Raw genomic sequence first — 17,890 nt, 5'->3', positions numbered from 1 at the left:
TCAATCCCCAGGACCCCTCCCTTAAAAAAAAAAAAGATATACTCTAAAGCCACAATAATCAAAGACAGTGTGGTGTTGACCCAAGAACAGATTATTTGGATCAAAAGAACAGAATAGACAGCCCAGAAATAAACCCTTAAGAATAAAGTCAAATGACAAAGGAGCAAAAGCATTCAATGGAGATTGGCCTTTTTGAGAAATGGTTCTGTAACAACTCAATCTCCACATGCAAAACAAATCTATACTCAGACCTTATACTTATCCCAAAAATCAACTCAAAACAGTTTGTAGACCTAAACTAAAAGTAAAATTATACAATTCCTAGAATATGGAAGAAACTTAAAAGTATGGGTTTGGTGATGACTTCTAGATACCCACCAAAAGCACAATCCATATAAAGAAAAAACTTGCAAGTTGTATTTCATTAAAATTTAAAACTTGGACTGAGGTTGTAGCTCAGTGGTACAGTGCTTGCCTAGCATGTGTGAAGCACTGGGTTCAATTCTCAGAACCATATATAAATAAGTAAAATAAATGTCCATTGACAACTAAAAAAATATTTTAAAAAATTTGAAACTGCTCTGCCAATCACTGGGAGAAAATACTGTAAAACACATATCAGATAACAGACTAAACTACTAAAATTGAATAATAGGGAAAAAAAAACAACTTTAAAAATGGGCAAAAGATCTGAACAGCTTACCAAAGAAGATATGCATATAGCAAATAAGCTTATGAAAAGATATTCAACTTCTAATTCATTAGGGAATTGCAGTAGCAGAGGACTATAATCCCGGTTACTTGGGAGGCTGAGGTAGGAGGATCACAAATTCAAGGCCAGTCTGGGTAACTTATAGAGATCCTGTCTTTTAAAGGGCTAGGGATGTAGTTCAGTGTTAGAGCACTTGCCTAGTATATACCAGACCTTGGGTTCAATCCCTAGCACTGCCAAAACGATGAATGAATAAATAAAATTTAAAAAAAATTTAAAGGGCTAGGGATTTAGTTCAGTAGAAGAACGCTTGGCTAGAATGTATGAGGCCCTTAATTTGATCCCTGGTACCACCACCCCGCCCCCCAAAGAGGGGAGGGGAGAGATATTCTACTGCACAATTATTAAAAGGGCAAAAGTTCAGGTTGGACACCATTTGGTCCAATTATCCCACTCCTCAGCATATATCTAAAAGACTTAAAATCTGCATAGTATACTAACAGCCACATCAGTGTTTATAACAGCTTAATTCACAATAGCTAAGCTATGGAACCAACCTAAATGCCCTTCAACAGATGAATGGATAAAGAAAATGTGGTACATATATACAATGGAATTTTACTCACCCATAAGAAGAATGAAATTATGGCATTTGCCAGTAAATGGATGGAACTGGAGACTATCATGCTAAGTGAAATAAACCAATCCCCAAAAAACCAAAGGCAGAATGTTTTCTCTGATATGTGGATGGTGACTGATAATAGGTTGGGGGGGCAGGGGATGGGAAAGACAGTAGAATGAATCAGACATAACATTCCTATGTTCATATATGAATACTCAATCAGTAAACTCCATATCATGTACAACCACAAAAATGGGAAGTTATAATCCATGTATGTATACTATGTCAAAATATATCCTACTGATGACAGTCTAACTAAAAAGAATAAAAAATTTTTTTAAAAAATTCAGACTGGGGTTTTAGCTCAGTAGTAGAGTACTTGTCTAGTATGGGCAATACCCCTGAATTCAGTCCTGCGGGAGGGCGAGATAGTAAAAATAAAAAATAAAAAAACACTGCTTATTCCAAATGCTCACAATGATGTGGAACAACAGAACTCTCATGTGCTATTAGCAGGAATGCAAAATGGTACAGCCTAACTCTGGAAGATAGTTTGGTGGTTTCTTACAAAGCTAAACATATGCTTACTCATATGATCTAGCAATTTTGTGTTCCTTCATATCTACCCACATGATGTGAAAACTTATATCTACACAAAAAAAACTGAACACAAATGTATATGGCAGATTTTGAACAACTGCTGAAACTTGGTGGTTTTGTTTTGTTTTGCAGTACTAGGGATTGAACCTAGGGGCACTCTATCACTCAGATACATCTCCAGTCTTTTTCATTTTATTTTGAGACAGAGTATAAGTTGCACAGGCTGGTTTCAAACTTGTGATCTTCCTGCCTCAATCTCCCAAGTCACTGGAACTACAGATATGCAACATCCTGCCTGGCCAAAACTTGGAAGCAAGCTTGCCAAAACTTGGAAGCAACCAAATGTCCTTCAAAGAGGTGAATGGATAAACTGTGGCACATCCATACAATGGAATATTATTAGCAATAAAGAGAACTGAGTTATCAAACTACAAAAAAAACCTTAAGAAAAACAAAACAAGATCCAAAAAGAAACTTATATGTATATTGCTAATTGGAAAAGGCCAACTGAAAAGGGTACACATTGTTAAGATTCCAACTACATGAAATTATAGAAAAGGCAAAACTACAGACTAAAATAATGAGTGGTTCAAAAGAGGGATGAATAAGTGGAATACAGGTTATTTTTAGGGCAGCGAAATTATTCTTTTTTTTAATTTTTTTTTTTAGTTTTACATGAACACAATATCTTTACTTCATTTTTATGTGGTGCTGAGGATTGAACCCAGGGCTTCACATGTGCTAGGCAAGCACTCTACCACTGAACCACAACCCCAGCCCGAAATTATTCTTTAGAATACTATAATGGTAGATATGTCATCATACACTTGTCAAAACCAAGTAGCAATATTGGCTCATTGATTTTAACAAATGTACCCCAATGCAATATGTAGCAGAAACTGTGGGGAGAGGAAGGAGTTGGAGGTATATATGGAAAATATACTTTCTCTTCAATTATTCTAAAAATTTAAAATCATCACTACAAATCAAGTCTATTAATAAAAAAAAAATTCTTCTAAAGACCCTAATAGAGAAAAAACCCAACCTATCAAATGAGATACCACTTCACACTCCATTATGTAAGTCATAATCCAAAAAATGGGGGTAGGGAGGGAACTATTGGTAAGAATGCAGAGAAATGGCACAGTTACTATGGAAAACAACTTAGCAGTTCCTCAAAAAGAAAAATTTATGCCCAAAATTAGCATTTAATCTAGCAATACTAGTCCTAGGTAAACCTAAAAAAAATAAAAATACTCACTTAAAATACTTGTACATCACAGTAGCAATATTCACCTTAGCTAAAAGGTGAAAATAACACAAACATCCATCAATAATGAATTAATAAACATAAAGAACTAGGTATATCCACACGATGGAATACAACTCAGCCATAAAAATGAATAAAGTATTGCCAGGCACGATGGAACACACCTGTAATCTCAGTGATTAGGGAGGCTGAAGCAAGAGGAAGGCAAGTTTGAGGATAGCCTCAACAAATCAGTGAGGCCCTAAAAACTTACTGAGACCCTCAAAATAAAAATAAGGGCTGGGGTTGTGGCGCAGTGGTAGAGCATTTGCCTAGCATGCGTGAGGCACTGGGTTCGATCCCCAGAACCATATAAAAATTAAAAAAAATAAAATAAAGGTATTCTGTCCATCCAAATCTGAAAAATAGTTTTTAAAATTTTTAAAAATTAGGGCTAGGGCGGTGGCTCAGGGGTGGAGCATTTGCCTAGAACATGTTAGGCACTGGGTTCGATCCTCAGCACCACGTAAAAAAAATAAATAAAATAAAGGGATTGTGTCCATCTACAACTAAAAAGCATACTTATTTATTTATTTATTTATTTATTTTTAGTTGTAGGTGGACACAATCCCTTTATTTTTATGAGGTGCTGAGGATCGAACCCAGTGCCTCACGTGTGCTAGGCGAGCACTCTATCACTGAGCCATAACCCCAACCCCCTAAAAGGTGTATTTAAAAATTTTTTTTCTATTAAAAATAAAGGGGCTGAGGTTGTGGCTCAGTGGTAGAGGACTTGCCTATCATGCGTGAGGCACTGGGTTCGATCCTCAGCACCATGTAAATGTAAAAACAAAGATATTGTGTCCACCTAAAACTAAAAAAAAAAAATATTTTTTAACATAAAAATAAAAAATAAAAAATAAAAAAATCGGGCTGGGGATGTGGCTCAAGCGGTAGTGCGCTCTCCTGGCATGCGTGCAGCCCGGGTTCAATCCTCAGCACCACATACAAACAAAGATGCTGTGTCTGCCAAAAACTAAAAAATAAATATTAAAAATTCTCTCTCTCTCTCACTTTCTCTTTAAATAAATAAATAAATAGTGCTAGGGATATGGCTCAGTGGTTAAATACCACTGATACCAAAAGAAAAAAAAAAAGAAAGAAAGAATGATTAATATATGCTAGCTACAATTTAGATGAGCTTTGAAATATTTATACTAAATACAAAGACACGAAAGGTCACATGTTATATGATTACATTTTATGAAACATCCAGAATTGGTAAATCTATACAGACAAAACTCAACTAGTGGTTGCTAGGAGCTAAGATCAGGGAAGAATAAAAATATACAGATATCTTTCAGGATGATGAAAATATCTAGGAACTAAATAGAGGGGATGGCTAATTATATTTTCTAGTTAACAAGAAACAGAAGATTTTAATTCAGTTATTACAAGGAAGAAAAGCTAGAAAAAGATACCAGAATTAAGAAAGAAGGAAAAATAAGAGAAGGTGGATAAGGAGAAAGGGAGAAAAAAACAATGTCATAAAGAATGGTAGAAAAAAATTTCAAACACCCATCACAAAGAGAATAGGATAAAAGTAGAAAGAGGAGAGGGCAATTCAAGAGATTCTGAAGGAAGTGTTTTAGTAAACTACATTAACCAACTATTTCAAAACAGAATTAGGAATTTCTTTGAATCCGTGGAATAAAGGGGAACATAAATATGAAGTTTAAATACTACTTATTTGGGTATTAATAAACTTTTCTCCTCGCTAATGAGTATGAGAGCTGCTTCTTATACATGAATCTCACAGTACCTACCACTGGCCCCCCATCTTCCCCCTTTCGTGAAGTTTCCGGTCCAGAGCCCTCTCAGTTGCCAAAGCCAATTTCTCTCTGCTACAACCACATTTGGAGAAGGTAGGTAAGATCAAGAGGCATAATTGGGCACCAGGCGCAGTGGTGCACACCTATAATCCCAACAGCTCAGGAGGCTGAGGCAGTAGGATTGCGAGTTCAAAGTCAGCCTCAGCAATGGCAAGGCACTAAGCAACTCAGTAAGACCCTGTCTCTAAATAAAATACAAAATAGGTCTGGGGATGTGGCTCAGTGGTCAAGTGTCCCTGAGTTCAATCTCTGGTACCCCCACCCCCCAAAAAAGAAAGGCATACTTGGGTATCTGGAATATATCTGCTAAGAAAGGACCTTAGGTGAAAAGTTAAAAGAATAAGATCATGTAGGATGGGGCAGACAAGGACTTTTTAGAGAAAAAGACAAAGGGAACCTTGTTTTCCCTTCTGCAATGAGCAGCCTGGATCAACAGTATAGGAAAGGGAAACAAGACAAGATTTGGAGCAAAAGCTTTGGTCAGAAGCAGAGTGATGTTTGGCTGGAGCATGGGACTTACGAACTTAAGTGCAGTGGTGGCAAATGGCTGAATGAAGTCACCTGAAGTGAGGATCCTTGACAACTTACTTCTTAAAGAGGAACAAAAAGAGTTTGAGGATGGGAGGCAGAAGGGGATATTCTTTGAGCTATAGTGAGCAGATGAATTGAAGTCTCAGGAGTGGAACCTATCAAAATTCATTTTAAGAAACTGCCTGCAAAACACTTCCCCTGTCCACAATTTCTTACCGTATACACTGCCAGCAAAGCCAACTGGTTATAGGGGCGCCCATTCTTGGGAGCAATGTGCTGGGCCTTCAGGTACCAACTAGAATAGAAAAACAGTAAGACATACTAGCTCCATTCAACTCTTTACAAATTCACCTTGACAGTCCTACTATTTAAGGCATAAGCTGGTGAATTAGCAAGATGTAGCCCTGGAAAGGTAAAGCATGACTAAAGGAAACAAAAAGCACATCAATAGAATATCCAATATGGGAAGGTGCTCAAGGGGCCCACTGCTTAATAGTGCTTAACTTAACGCCACACAGAAAAGAGAAAAAACAAACCAAGAGGTAAAAGTACCTGCGTGCTTTCCCGTAGTTTGCCGTATCATTGGCTTGCTCCCGATACCTAGCGATATCTCCTTGGCAAATCATACATCTCTGAGCACTGATTAAGGCATACTTTACCTTTAGAAGAAATAATCAGTTAGCAGAGTAATCAAGAAACACTAACTTTAACCCCAAAGGATAGGAATGAGTCAAAATGACAGCGAAGCATTGATAAGGCACAGTCCGCCAGTAACAAAGTACAAAGTTTTCAATCCAACCTTGACTACTAAAAAGTAGCCAAAAATGTGATACAAAATATACTGAGAAAACACAGTGGCAGAAGAGAGAGGTATGATTCTTATTTTAAGTCCCAGTCAGCTAGGCACAGTGGTGCATACCTATAATCCCAACCACTTGGGGGACTGAGGATCACAAATGCAAGGCCAGTCTCAACAACTTAACAAAACCTTGTCTCAAAATACAAACGGGCTGGGGTTATAGCTTAATAGTAGAGAACTTGCCTCACACATGTGAGGCACCAAGTTTGATCTTCAGCACCACATAAAAATAAATAAAATAAAGGTATTGTATCCATCTACAACTAAAATATATACATATATAAAATATATATATTTTTATTTTATTTTATTTTTATTTTTTTCAAAATAAAATGGGCTGGAGATGTGGCTCAATGGTAGAGTGCCCCTGGATTCAATCCCAGTACTACAAAAATTAAACAAAATTTAAAAGTTCAAGGCTGGCCTGGGCAACTTAGTGAGATCCTGTCTCAAAAATAAAAAATGAGCTGGGCACAGTGTCACACACCTGTAATCCCAGCAGCCTGGGAGGTTGAGACAGGAGAATCACAAGTTCAAAGCCAACCTCAGCAAAAAGCAAGGCACTAAGCAACTCAGTGAGACCCTGTCTCTAAATAAAATACAAAATAGGGCTAGGGATATGGCTCAGTGGTCAAATGGCCCTGAGTTTAATCCCTGGTACCCAAAAATAAAAAATGAAAAAAGAGATGGGAACATATAGCTCAGTGGTAGACTATTTATCCATCATGTGCAAGGCCCTGGGTTCAACCCCCAGTACCAAAAAGAATTTTTTTAAAAAGTCCCAAGCAAATGAAAGAACACACCCTGAAATGAGGGTCATATGATGTGACTCTATGTAACAGTGTATTCTGTCAAGAAGTCTTTTTTGGGGAAATAAGAGGAAGGATACTAGGAATTGAACCAGGGGCACTTAACCACTGAGCCACATATCTAGCCTTTTTTTAATTTTGAGACAGGACTTCACTAAGTTGCTGAGGCTGACCTCAAACTTGTGATCCTCCTGCCTCAGCCTCCTTGAATTGCTGGGATTACAGGCATACACCACCATGCCAAGCTCAAGGTGGTTTTTGAGACACCTGGGAACTGATCTCTTCATCTGAGTAAAAATACATGTTCTATAGAGTAACTGAGGGAATAAATATAATATATAAAGTGATAAACAGATATTAAAATAATTGTCTACTCTGTTTCTTTCCTGCCATCATTATACTCTTTCCTCAAACTGTTATGCATTAGGTTCCCTTTGCCTAAAAGCAATAAACTACCCTTTACTAAACATGATAGGGTTTGTGGAGTACTATTAATATGTTTTATCACTGATAGGCTGGGCATCTATCATTCATTAAGAAAGCAACAAAACAGACTCTTCACTAATTCCAAGATATGTGCCCAACCAAAAATATCTCCCTAAAGGACACTACTTCACAGCATTTTATCCACTCCACACCACACACACAAAATTAACATATCACAAAATAAAGAATAAAGCTTCAATGAAGCTCAAAAGGAGATACTGACCCCCTCAGGAGGGTTCATTCAACCAGCTGAAAAAAGAACTACAACACATCAAATTTATGCCTCAGGAAAGTTATATGTCACATACCCTTAAAGTCCTGACTATTTCACACATTCTTTCTAGGAATGAACATCAAAGAATCCTGGGATTTAACTGATAAAACAAAACAAAACAAAAAACCAGTTATGTCACCATAGTACCGACACTTTGTGGTCTCAATGAGGGGCAAAGTACGAAACAATTCTTTCAAAGTCTCTCCATCATCCTCGGCATAGTGCTGGATGTCTGAGCCTCTGCTCACCTCTTTAGCATCACTATCCACTCACATTCTGTACCTCAGTCAAATCGGTTCCCATAACACACCACATCTTTCCCAATTTATGATATTCAGGTATACAGTTCCTTCCCCCTTGAATGTTCCTCTTCTCCTATACACTTTCACGTGCCTAAAGTCTCAGGTCTTCAGCCTTAACTGTTATTTCCTCTGTTCTCCACGATCCTCCAAACTAGCATACACCAACAACAACCTTTGCAAAACTAACCACATAAATAATTATTCACCTAACATCTACATTTAACTCCAAACTAAATTCCAAGAACTGGGAACATGGCTTTCTTGTTCTGCATTAAACTGCCTTTGCCTACAATGACAACTAGCATGGAGTATTTATTTAACTAATAAATACTTGCTGATTAGTAAAAGTGTGTGTGTGTATATATATATATGTACACACACCTATATATACTCATATATATATATTCATAATACATATATATCACACACACACACACACACAGAGAGAGAGAGAAGAGAGACAGCAAATCATCAAAAGGAGCAAACAGCTGGGCATGGTGGCATATACCATAATCCCAGGAACTTGGTGGCTCACACAGGAGGATCACAACTTGGAGGCCAGCCTCAGCAACTTAGCAAGACCATCAGCAATTTAGCAAGAACTGTCTCAAAAAATTAAAAGGGGTTGGGGATATAACTTGATGGTAGAATACACATAGGGTTCAATCCCCTGTACCTTCCCCCAACCCAAAAAGAAGCAAGACAGAGGTGGGGATATACAGCTCAGTGGCAAAGGTAGCATGCTCGAGGCCCTGAGTCCCAACCCCATCGCAAAAAAAAGGCATAAGAGAAAGTCTCTATTCCATTAACCCTAGTCTTTTATCTAAGGAATCTCTCTTCATTAAATCTCTCTCATTTTAAAAACAAAAACAAAAGGTAACTCAGTAGCAGAGCATTTGCCTAGCACACAGAAGGAGCACATGCACGCGTGTACACACACACACACACACTCCTAAACAAAAACTTCTCTTGACCTTATATTCTCTTTTAGCTATCTTCTTTCCTTACCTTCATAGCCAAGATTTCTTTCTTTTTTTTTTTTTCCCTGAGGATCGAACCCAGGGATGCTTAACCACTAAGCCACATCCCCAGCCCTTTTTTTGTATTTTATTTAGAGACAAGGTCTCACCAAGTTGCTTAGTGCCTCACTAAGTTGCTGAGGCTGGCTCTGAACTTGCAATCCTCCTGCCTCAGCCTCCTCAGCTATTGGAATTACAGGCATGTATGACCATGCCAGCTGCCAAGATTCTTAAAAGTATGGTCTATTTTCCACTCATTATCTCTACTGCCTCACTTCTCTTCATTATGGCCTGGATAACCTGGATTCCACTCTCTCCCACAAAAATAACTCTTGATAAAGTTATTTAATACAAAGGATGCTTTTTTATAAGCAATTAACACTTGAAAACTCTATAGCAATTGAAAATTTTACCCACCCCTACCCTGAAATTTGATCTCCCCTCTGGCCAGCACTCCCAGTATCCCAATTTCTGCTCCAACTACCACCTACACATTAATGACCCTTGAATCATATATATATATATATATATATATATATACACACACACACACACACACACACACACACATATATATATATATATTTTTTAGTTGTAGGTGGACATAGAACCTTTATTTTATTTTTATGTGGTGCTAAGGATAGAACCCAGTGCCTCACGCATGCCAGGCGAGCACAATGAGAGAGAACCAGGGATTGTTGTGGTAGCACTGAGCCACAACCCCAGCATCTAACCCCTGAATTTTTATTACCAGTCTAGCTCTCTCTCCTAAGTTCTAAGCAGACAAAATATTCATTTGCTCATTTTCAAGTTCCTGCTAGATTCCTCACCTAAGTATATCTTATCTAAACTGATATCTATATTCCTTTGTAGCCACAAACTGGAAAGTAATCTAGATACTTCATACCTCTCTAATCTTAGCCCTAACACCAAATCACCAGCAATTCAATTTTCTTTTCCTATCTTACTAATGTGGCTTTACTTTTACACCTCCACTACTCCTGTCTACCTTAGTCCATGCCTACTGCCTGACTCCCCAACCTCTACTCTTACCCAACTTCTATTTAAACTCACCAATTTGCCAAAATGATTGGTTCTAAAATCTGAAAATCAATCAGTGGTTCCCCAATGCTTTTAGAATGAAATCCAAACTCTTCAGCATGACATACAAGAGTTTGTGACCTAGTCACTTCCCACATTATTAGCTTTTCTTCCTACAATAGCCCCACTCCACATTACCAATACCAGCATGCTGCCTGGCATAGCAGCACATGCCTGTAATCCCAGTTACTTGGGAGGTTGAGGCAGAGGTATAGCAAGTACAAGGCTAGCCTGGGCAACTTAGAGTGACCCCATCTCTAAATAAAATAACAAGAAGGGCTGGGGATGTAACTTGGTGGTAGAGTGATCCTGGGTTCCATCTCCAGTACTGCAAAAAGAAAAAAAAACACCAGCATACTGAACTTTTTCTTTTTAAAAAAATATTACTAGGGATTGAACCCAGGGCTCGTGAACGCTAGTTGGCCTTGAACTAGCAACCTTCCTGCCTCAGCCTCCCAAGTAGCAGGAATTACACGTGTGAACCACCATGGGCTCAGTTCATGCTGAACTTCTTAAACTTTTCCAACAATCCCTGGTTCTCTCTCATTGTGCTCTCGATATAAACTTCCCCTCCTACCTTTCAAACTCCAGCTTGACAGTCCCTGAGAAGCTTTCCTTGATCCCAGCAGTCTAAGATCAATTTCCTTCTATGTCCATTCACAACTCTAAATATACCACTACCATAGGTTTTATAACACATTACAATTGTTGGTTTCATCTGGCTGTTCCTCCACTGGACTATATCTTTCTTCTTGTATCCTCAACACTGAACATAGTCCCTAACACATCACTAGCTCTACATAAATGCTTCCTAAAATGAATGAATAATAAACAAGCTTGCTTACCATCTTGCGTAATGGCTTGCTGCGAATGGCAAGACCATCCATGTAGTCCTCCAGTTTGAACTTATAAGTAACCTGTAGCTTCTGAAGCAAACTATCAAAGAAGTCACTACCCTAAAAAAAGAAAAAAGCAAGAAATGGTTGAATCGATTTATTCTGATCCAATCTACCCACTAGAAATTGGAACAAATGACTTTTCACAGTTCTGTAAATGTTCAGACAGCCCATGTAAAGGGAGGTACATATGGTATTTAGTGGCCCCCAAATGAACACAAAACAAAATTCATAGTATAAACTTCTCCATGGTTTTGAAGATATGAACTAAATACCCCTTTCCCACCTCCTCTCTCTCTCTCCCTCTTTCTCTCTCCCCAACCTCTCTCTCTATACACACACACACACACACGTGTGTGTGTGTGTGTGTGTGTGTATCTCCCCTCACCCCTGCCCCAAGTAAATGCATTCAGAAAGCTTCCAATCTCAAAACTAACTCCATTTGTCAGCAAATTAGAATCCTAAGGAAATAACAGGGGCAAGTTGGGAGTAAACCCAAAATAAAAACATGAAGTTTTTTTGTCAATGTTTTGCTCTAAAACATAGGTGGTAAAAACCCACCACAAAAGGATGCTGAAGCTTTTACCCTAAAGACAAAAAGATAATGGTTACCTCATCCAAAAGCTCCAGGAGTCTATTCCGTATCTGTTCTGGGTTCTCAACATTAGGATCCTTGAGAAGCTGCCTGAACTTCTCAATCACCTGATAGAAAGCATTCTTCCACAAGATCTGATCCACATTCTGAGTATCAGAGAACTCAATATCTAACAGAATACAACGCTCATACAGCTGTAGCAGTTCAGCTCTGGAAGAAAAAACATACAACTTCTAACTCCAAATACAACGCAAAAAAGGCTAGATCCAAGATTCAAACTTCCTGCAAATTAACCACCTCCCTTGGCAAGAAATAAAAAATGTAACCAGGTATCCTACTCATATTAGTTTCTGTGAGTAGAATGTCATTACAAAGGTGGTTTATGTCTGGAAAAATAGTGTTTCCCCATATGACCTCACCTAAATTTAACAACTGAGATATAACCTTCACTGCAAGTTGTATGTTGTTCATTTCTTAGCCTTCTTTACAGTCTTTCCAAGATTCCATGCTCCCTTAAAGATGTTTTTTTCTTTTTCTTTGTTTTTGTTTTTGGGACTGGGATTGAACCCAGAGGCACATAACCACTGAGCCACATCCCCAACCCTTTTTATTTTGAGCAGGGTCTCACTATGTTTTTTAGGGCCTACTTAAGTTGCTGAGGCTGGCCTTGAACTAGCAATCCTCCTACCTCACCCTCCCGAGTTGCTAGGATTAGGTGTGTACCACCACTCCCAGCTAAGATTTATTTTATTTTTAAATATTTTTAGTTGTAGAAGAACAACATAACTTTATTTTACTTATTTATATACAGTACCGAGAATTGAACATAGTGACTCACACGTGCTAGGCAAGTTCTCTACCAGTGATCCACAACCCCAGCCCCTAAGATGTTTTTTCTTGAAGAAGAAGTAGGAAGCACAGTCATTTTGAAGATAAGAAACAAAACTTCCAGTTTTTTCCAATTGTCCCTCCATTACAAAATTCAACATGGGGAATTTTGTAATAGAGGGACAGTGAGGGAATTGGGGGCCTTGGTACTGTGCTTACCTAACATGTGTGAAACACTAGATTCAATCTCTAGCACCACAAAGGAGGGAAAAAAAAATCAATGTGAAAGGGAGATAATCCTCCAGTGGTTCATCTAAAAACTTTCTACCTTCCTCAGCCATGAGAGCCTATATACCTCCAACTTACCCCCATTTCCCTTTAGCCAAGAATACACCATACCTGAGCTGAGCCATCTTCTCCATGCCCTCAGTACTGATGCGGTCCCTGGAAAGCAGGTTGCTGAGCTGTAGTTCCTGGTTGTCAGCCACCCGGAGAAGCCTATGTAGCTCCTGCTGCTGCATGTTCCTCACATGCTGCTCTATCTCCTCAGGACTCATGGTGCTGGCAGGGAGAGGGCTACACACATACTGTCCTGAAGGAGTCGGGTAGCCTGGGTAGTAAGGCCCTGGGTACACACCATTTGTAGGGCCTACTGGGTACTGCAAAGGGCTATACCCTGTATAGGGATACTGAGAGGCAGGGCCTGGTGTCCGGGGGTAATAATAGGGATTGTCAGAGTTTTGAAACTTATAGTAAGATGCCTGGGCCTGGCGTGAGTCCCATGATGTAGGGCTGACTTCATCATCAGTGTCTAAGAAATGTAACTGGGGTGTCTGGTTCTTTAGAGCAGGTTTCTGATCAGGATTATTTGGGTCCCATAGTCGGCGGGTGGTGCCTCCACGGCCCCAACTCCGAGATCCTTTACTACCAGATCCAAATAAAAGTCGAGGTCCTAAAGGCGTGGACTCTGGAGAACCTGCTGAATTGACAGATAGGGCAGTATGGGCAGGCAGGATCAAAATGCCACGACCACGACCCCGAAGTTCTTGTTTCAGGTTTTTGGAATCCTGCTTCTCAGAGCCTTTGCCCCCACTGCTCAAACCTCTGTCAGGTTTTATCTTATCCACATCCTCCCTGGCTGATCTCATCATGGGGGAATCTTTGTTCATGGTTTCTGCATCAAAAGTTACACGAAGTGTGCCTCGATTTTCTTTACCATTGCTTTTCTGTTCACCCTCCCCACGGCCAGACCAGTTTCTTTCTAAGTGTGTCTTCTTTTCTGAGCTCCTCCTGGGCCCCAATCCTTCAGGCTCATCAATTCTATCCTCATCTAAAGAATCAGTTGAGGACATAGAAACTTGTTTCTTCAGTCGTGGCCTTTCCTTGGTCCTATCCTGGCGGCGACGGCGACATCCATTATCAGTCAGGCCAACTCCCTCAGTACTATTGTTGCTACCAGCTGAGCTGGTACTGCAAGTGCGATAGCGGTTCCTCCGTTTGTCTGAGCGGGAATAGCGCTTTGCAGAACCAGGCTTCCCCTGGGCCAGGTCATCATTCAGTTTCTTTGTCCCCTCCCCTTTTTCAATCCTTTTTCCTTTTTCTCCTTTTGCAGTCCTTACTCTGTCACTATTTTGGCTCTTTTCTGTCTCGGCTTTATCTGATTTATTCACAACTTCCTCTTTCACAACTTTTCCCCTACATTCATCTTCCTCTATTTTCAGCTGTTCTACCTGGTTGAGGATTTCCTCCTCATCCACCCGGCTAGCAGAATCTTTGATACCAGTCTGCAAACGCCTTCCAGCCTGATAGATCTGCAAATCTGGTTTCTTTGTTCTCTTGATGATTCTTAGACTTCGATCTTCTTGCCCAGCAGTCCTAGGAAAAGTCTCCTGTCCTTGATTATTTTCTGGGTCTACAGGACCATTTTGCTGGTGGTTATCCAGTTCCTTGCAGACATCTTTAATGAGCTGTGTACCATTTCCAACAGCACAAGCATTGTTATCATTAACAATTTCATCTTTAAATTCCTCACTCCCAGAGGGCTCCTTGATTTTAGGTCTGTTCCTTAGTCGGGAAAGACCAGGCTTATAGATTTCCAGATCTGGACGCCTGTTATCTTTGCGCTGCCTGGGCTCCTTTAATTCCTTCATGTTTTCTGTTATATTGGGGAAAGGGTTGAAGAAGAAAAGGCAAAAGAAAAGAATAAAGGAGGAGGGAGAGGGAAAACTGTCATTCCGATTAACTAACAGAAAAATTGAGCAAGCATACATATCTCCAAATGCTAATTTTGGTGGACAGGGAAGAATACTTCTGCAAAAGCAGAAATTTGGGGTTTACAGTATTTTTTCAGCAACTGCCAAGGGTAAGAATTGAACTGGGTTAGGAAGTGGGAAGGAAAAAAACTTGTATTTTCTTGGATTGCCCAAGACATATTCATATTCAGATTTCTAAGACCCCAAACTACCTCATATTATTTGAACAGAAGATCTCTTAACAATTTCAGCATTAAACTATTGTGTTTATAGAGCCCTTGAAACTATCAGTCTTTTCTTCTGCCTCTAATATTTTTCCAGGGTAGCTAAGTACTTTTAATTTATTAGTAGAGAAATAGAAGTATAATTCAGTAATACAGCTCTTGCCTAGCCTATGTGAAGAGTAAAGCTCTGGGTTTTATTCCCCCCCTGAAAAAAATTTAAAAACACATTTTAGTAGAGAAAAATAAAAAGGAGAAAAGGAGTAATATAACAGTTCAGGACTGAACATCTCTGGAGAAAAAATAATTGCAACTCAAGTCTGTGAACTTGACCAGGATCTTTTACTTTAGCATACCAATTACCTTCACATACCTTCTACTGAAACAAACAAGAAGCAGTTCCCTTTATATTCTTCAACTTGACTTATCCTCACCAACTCTCTAACAGCAGCCAGAAGAGTCATTTCAAGAAAATACTGCTCAAACTATCATCATTAGAATACTGAGACTAACTGCTACTGTGATGATGGAATATGAGAAGAAAAAGTTCCATAGAAGAGCTTCCCTGGACACTGGGAGAAGGATTGTGACATGCTCTCAAAATATCAAGGACTGTGGCATTCAAGAATAAGAAAACAGGGCTGGAGTTGTGGCTCAGTGGCAGAGCACTCGCCTAGCATATGTAAGGCACTGGGTTTGATTCTCAGGTCCACATAAAAACAATAGTGTCTATCTACAACTAAAAAAAATCTTTTTAATAAAATAAGAGAACAGAGGTAGGCACAGCAGCACACAGCACACAGTCATAATCCCATGACTCAGGAAACTGAGGCAAGAGAATAGCAAATTCAAAGCCAGCCTCAGCAATTTAGGGAGCCCCTGTATCAAAATAAATGAAAAGGACTGGAATGTAGCTCAGTAGTAAAGCACCCTGGGTTCAACACCCAGTACCAAAAGAAAAAAAATAAGAATATGGGACTTTAAAAACTACTCTCCAGACTTTATGAATTTTCTAAACAGACAGATAAACAAGTATGCTTTTCTTTAATGTCTGTTACTTTTATTTATTAAGGGGGAGACTATTACAAATAGCCACTAAACATTTCAGTGGAAAAGTGACGGAATTAGTGAGATTATCAAGTACTTAAAATGGAATGTTATGTAAAATCCTAGTCTTGTCTTGTACTAGAAACAAAAATGCAAACAAGATCATAACAGGTATCATATATTCAAGCATTTACACCTACTTTTGTGGATTTAACAAAATAGAAAAAAGAAACTTAAGTTTATGATACCACTTTGGTATTTTCAAAGGTTTATTTATTTATTTTGGTACTGGAGATTGAACTGAACCCAGGGACTTTACCACTAAACTCCATCCCCAGTCCTCCTTATTTTTATTTTGAGACAGGATCTGGCTAAGTTGCTGAGGCTGGCCTGGAATTGTGTCCTCTTCCCTCAGACTCCAGAGTCACTGGGATTTTACAGGCATGCAATCGGTGCTCAACCAGCTGATATTTTCAGAAATTTAAAAGATTCTCCATCAAGTACGAACAAAGGTATCACAGAACACTCAGTCATCTTTGTAACTTAGGTAGGGATGAGGGAAAGGGAAAGGAGTTACTGCTACTTTCCAGAACAGAGGGAGAAAACAGCGTGGATAAACCAATTCAACTGACAAACGAAAACCAAGCCTTGAAAAGGTATCTAACCCAGCTACCACCCTACAAAACTCCACCGCCCAACAGAGACACAAGAACATTTCTTGGAGCTTTTCTGATGTGGCTAGAGACTTCAAATTAACTGGCATTTTGAATATTCTGATAAAAACTGCTCCCACACAAGCCAAGGCCAAACCAGAACAGAATCAACTCTGCTCTCTGCGAGGTCCTGGATCCCTCGCAGCTTTCAGAAGCTTGCCTAGGGAAGAAAAGTTCAGCAGAAAAGTCTCAGTGTGTTTAAACCTTTCCCCTCAATTTCTCCAACTCCTTCCCTCCGACGCCAAACAGATGGAGAGGACAAGCTAGCGAAGGATTCCTTCGGGAACGCTACACACCGGGGCCTCCACCAGACCTCAGCACCCACTCCTATTCGCGTATCCTGACAACTAGGAATCCACCGGCTCATCTGAGGGAGCTGGGGCAAAGGGAAACAGTCACCTTCGTGGTGAGAAAGAGGGTGGAGGCAGGAACTCTGACTGGGATCTCCCGGAGCTGGCCGGAGCTGAAGGAGCCCGACCGGGAGCCTGGCAGGGCAGCTAGGGGACCGCCCGCGGCCCCCGCCCCCACTGTTGGGGGAAGGGGCGGGGGCTCCCGAGCTCCACGGACTGGGCGGGGAGGAGGAAGAGGAGGCGAGGGAGGCGGGGCGGGCAGGCCCGGCCCAGGAGCTGGGCGGTGCGACTCACCTCTGCTCCCGGCCTGCGGAGCCAGAGTGGCCAAGATCCCTCGCAGCTCCGACGCGGAGATCCGTACACGCTCCAACCCCTCCGCCATCTTCGCGGCTGCTGCTACAGCTGCAGCGACTCCGCCACCGCCGCGCGCAGCCAGGAAACCACGACGGACCGGCGGCGCGCGCTCACCCACTCCCACCCTTTTCCCCGCCCCTCCCGCCTGTCCTCCTTAACGACGGTGGCCGCACTGGGA

General features: G+C 40.3%; 1 protein-coding gene across 5 annotated transcripts in view; it reads right to left on the bottom strand.

The window, feature by feature from the left end:
• Window positions 1–17,877, bottom strand: part of Smg6 (SMG6 nonsense mediated mRNA decay factor) — a 226,473-nt gene extending 208,596 nt beyond the window's left edge. For 2 of the 5 annotated variants that reach the window (XM_015500986.2, XM_048792899.1), the window contains exons 1-6: window positions 17,653–17,877; window positions 13,175–14,930; window positions 11,965–12,157; window positions 11,302–11,412; window positions 6,159–6,265; window positions 5,823–5,901 (exon numbers count right to left, since the gene is read on the bottom strand). In XM_015500986.2, coding sequence (XP_015356472.1) covers window positions 5,823–5,901; window positions 6,159–6,265; window positions 11,302–11,412; window positions 11,965–12,157; window positions 13,175–14,930; window positions 17,653–17,740 — 2,334 coding nt within the window. In that variant the 5' untranslated portion in view covers window positions 17,741–17,877. The other 3 variants (XM_015500987.2, XM_048792891.1, XM_048792910.1) reach the window with 3 other exon arrangements.
• Between the last annotated feature and the right edge of the window lie 13 nt (window positions 17,878–17,890).

This window comes from Marmota marmota, unplaced genomic scaffold (assembly GCF_001458135.2).
Source record: "Marmota marmota marmota unplaced genomic scaffold, marMar, whole genome shotgun sequence".
NCBI lineage: Eukaryota > Metazoa > Chordata > Mammalia > Rodentia > Sciuridae > Marmota > Marmota marmota.
The sequence above is the reverse complement of the archived record's forward strand: the minus strand, read 5'-3'. Positions and strand labels throughout refer to the sequence as shown.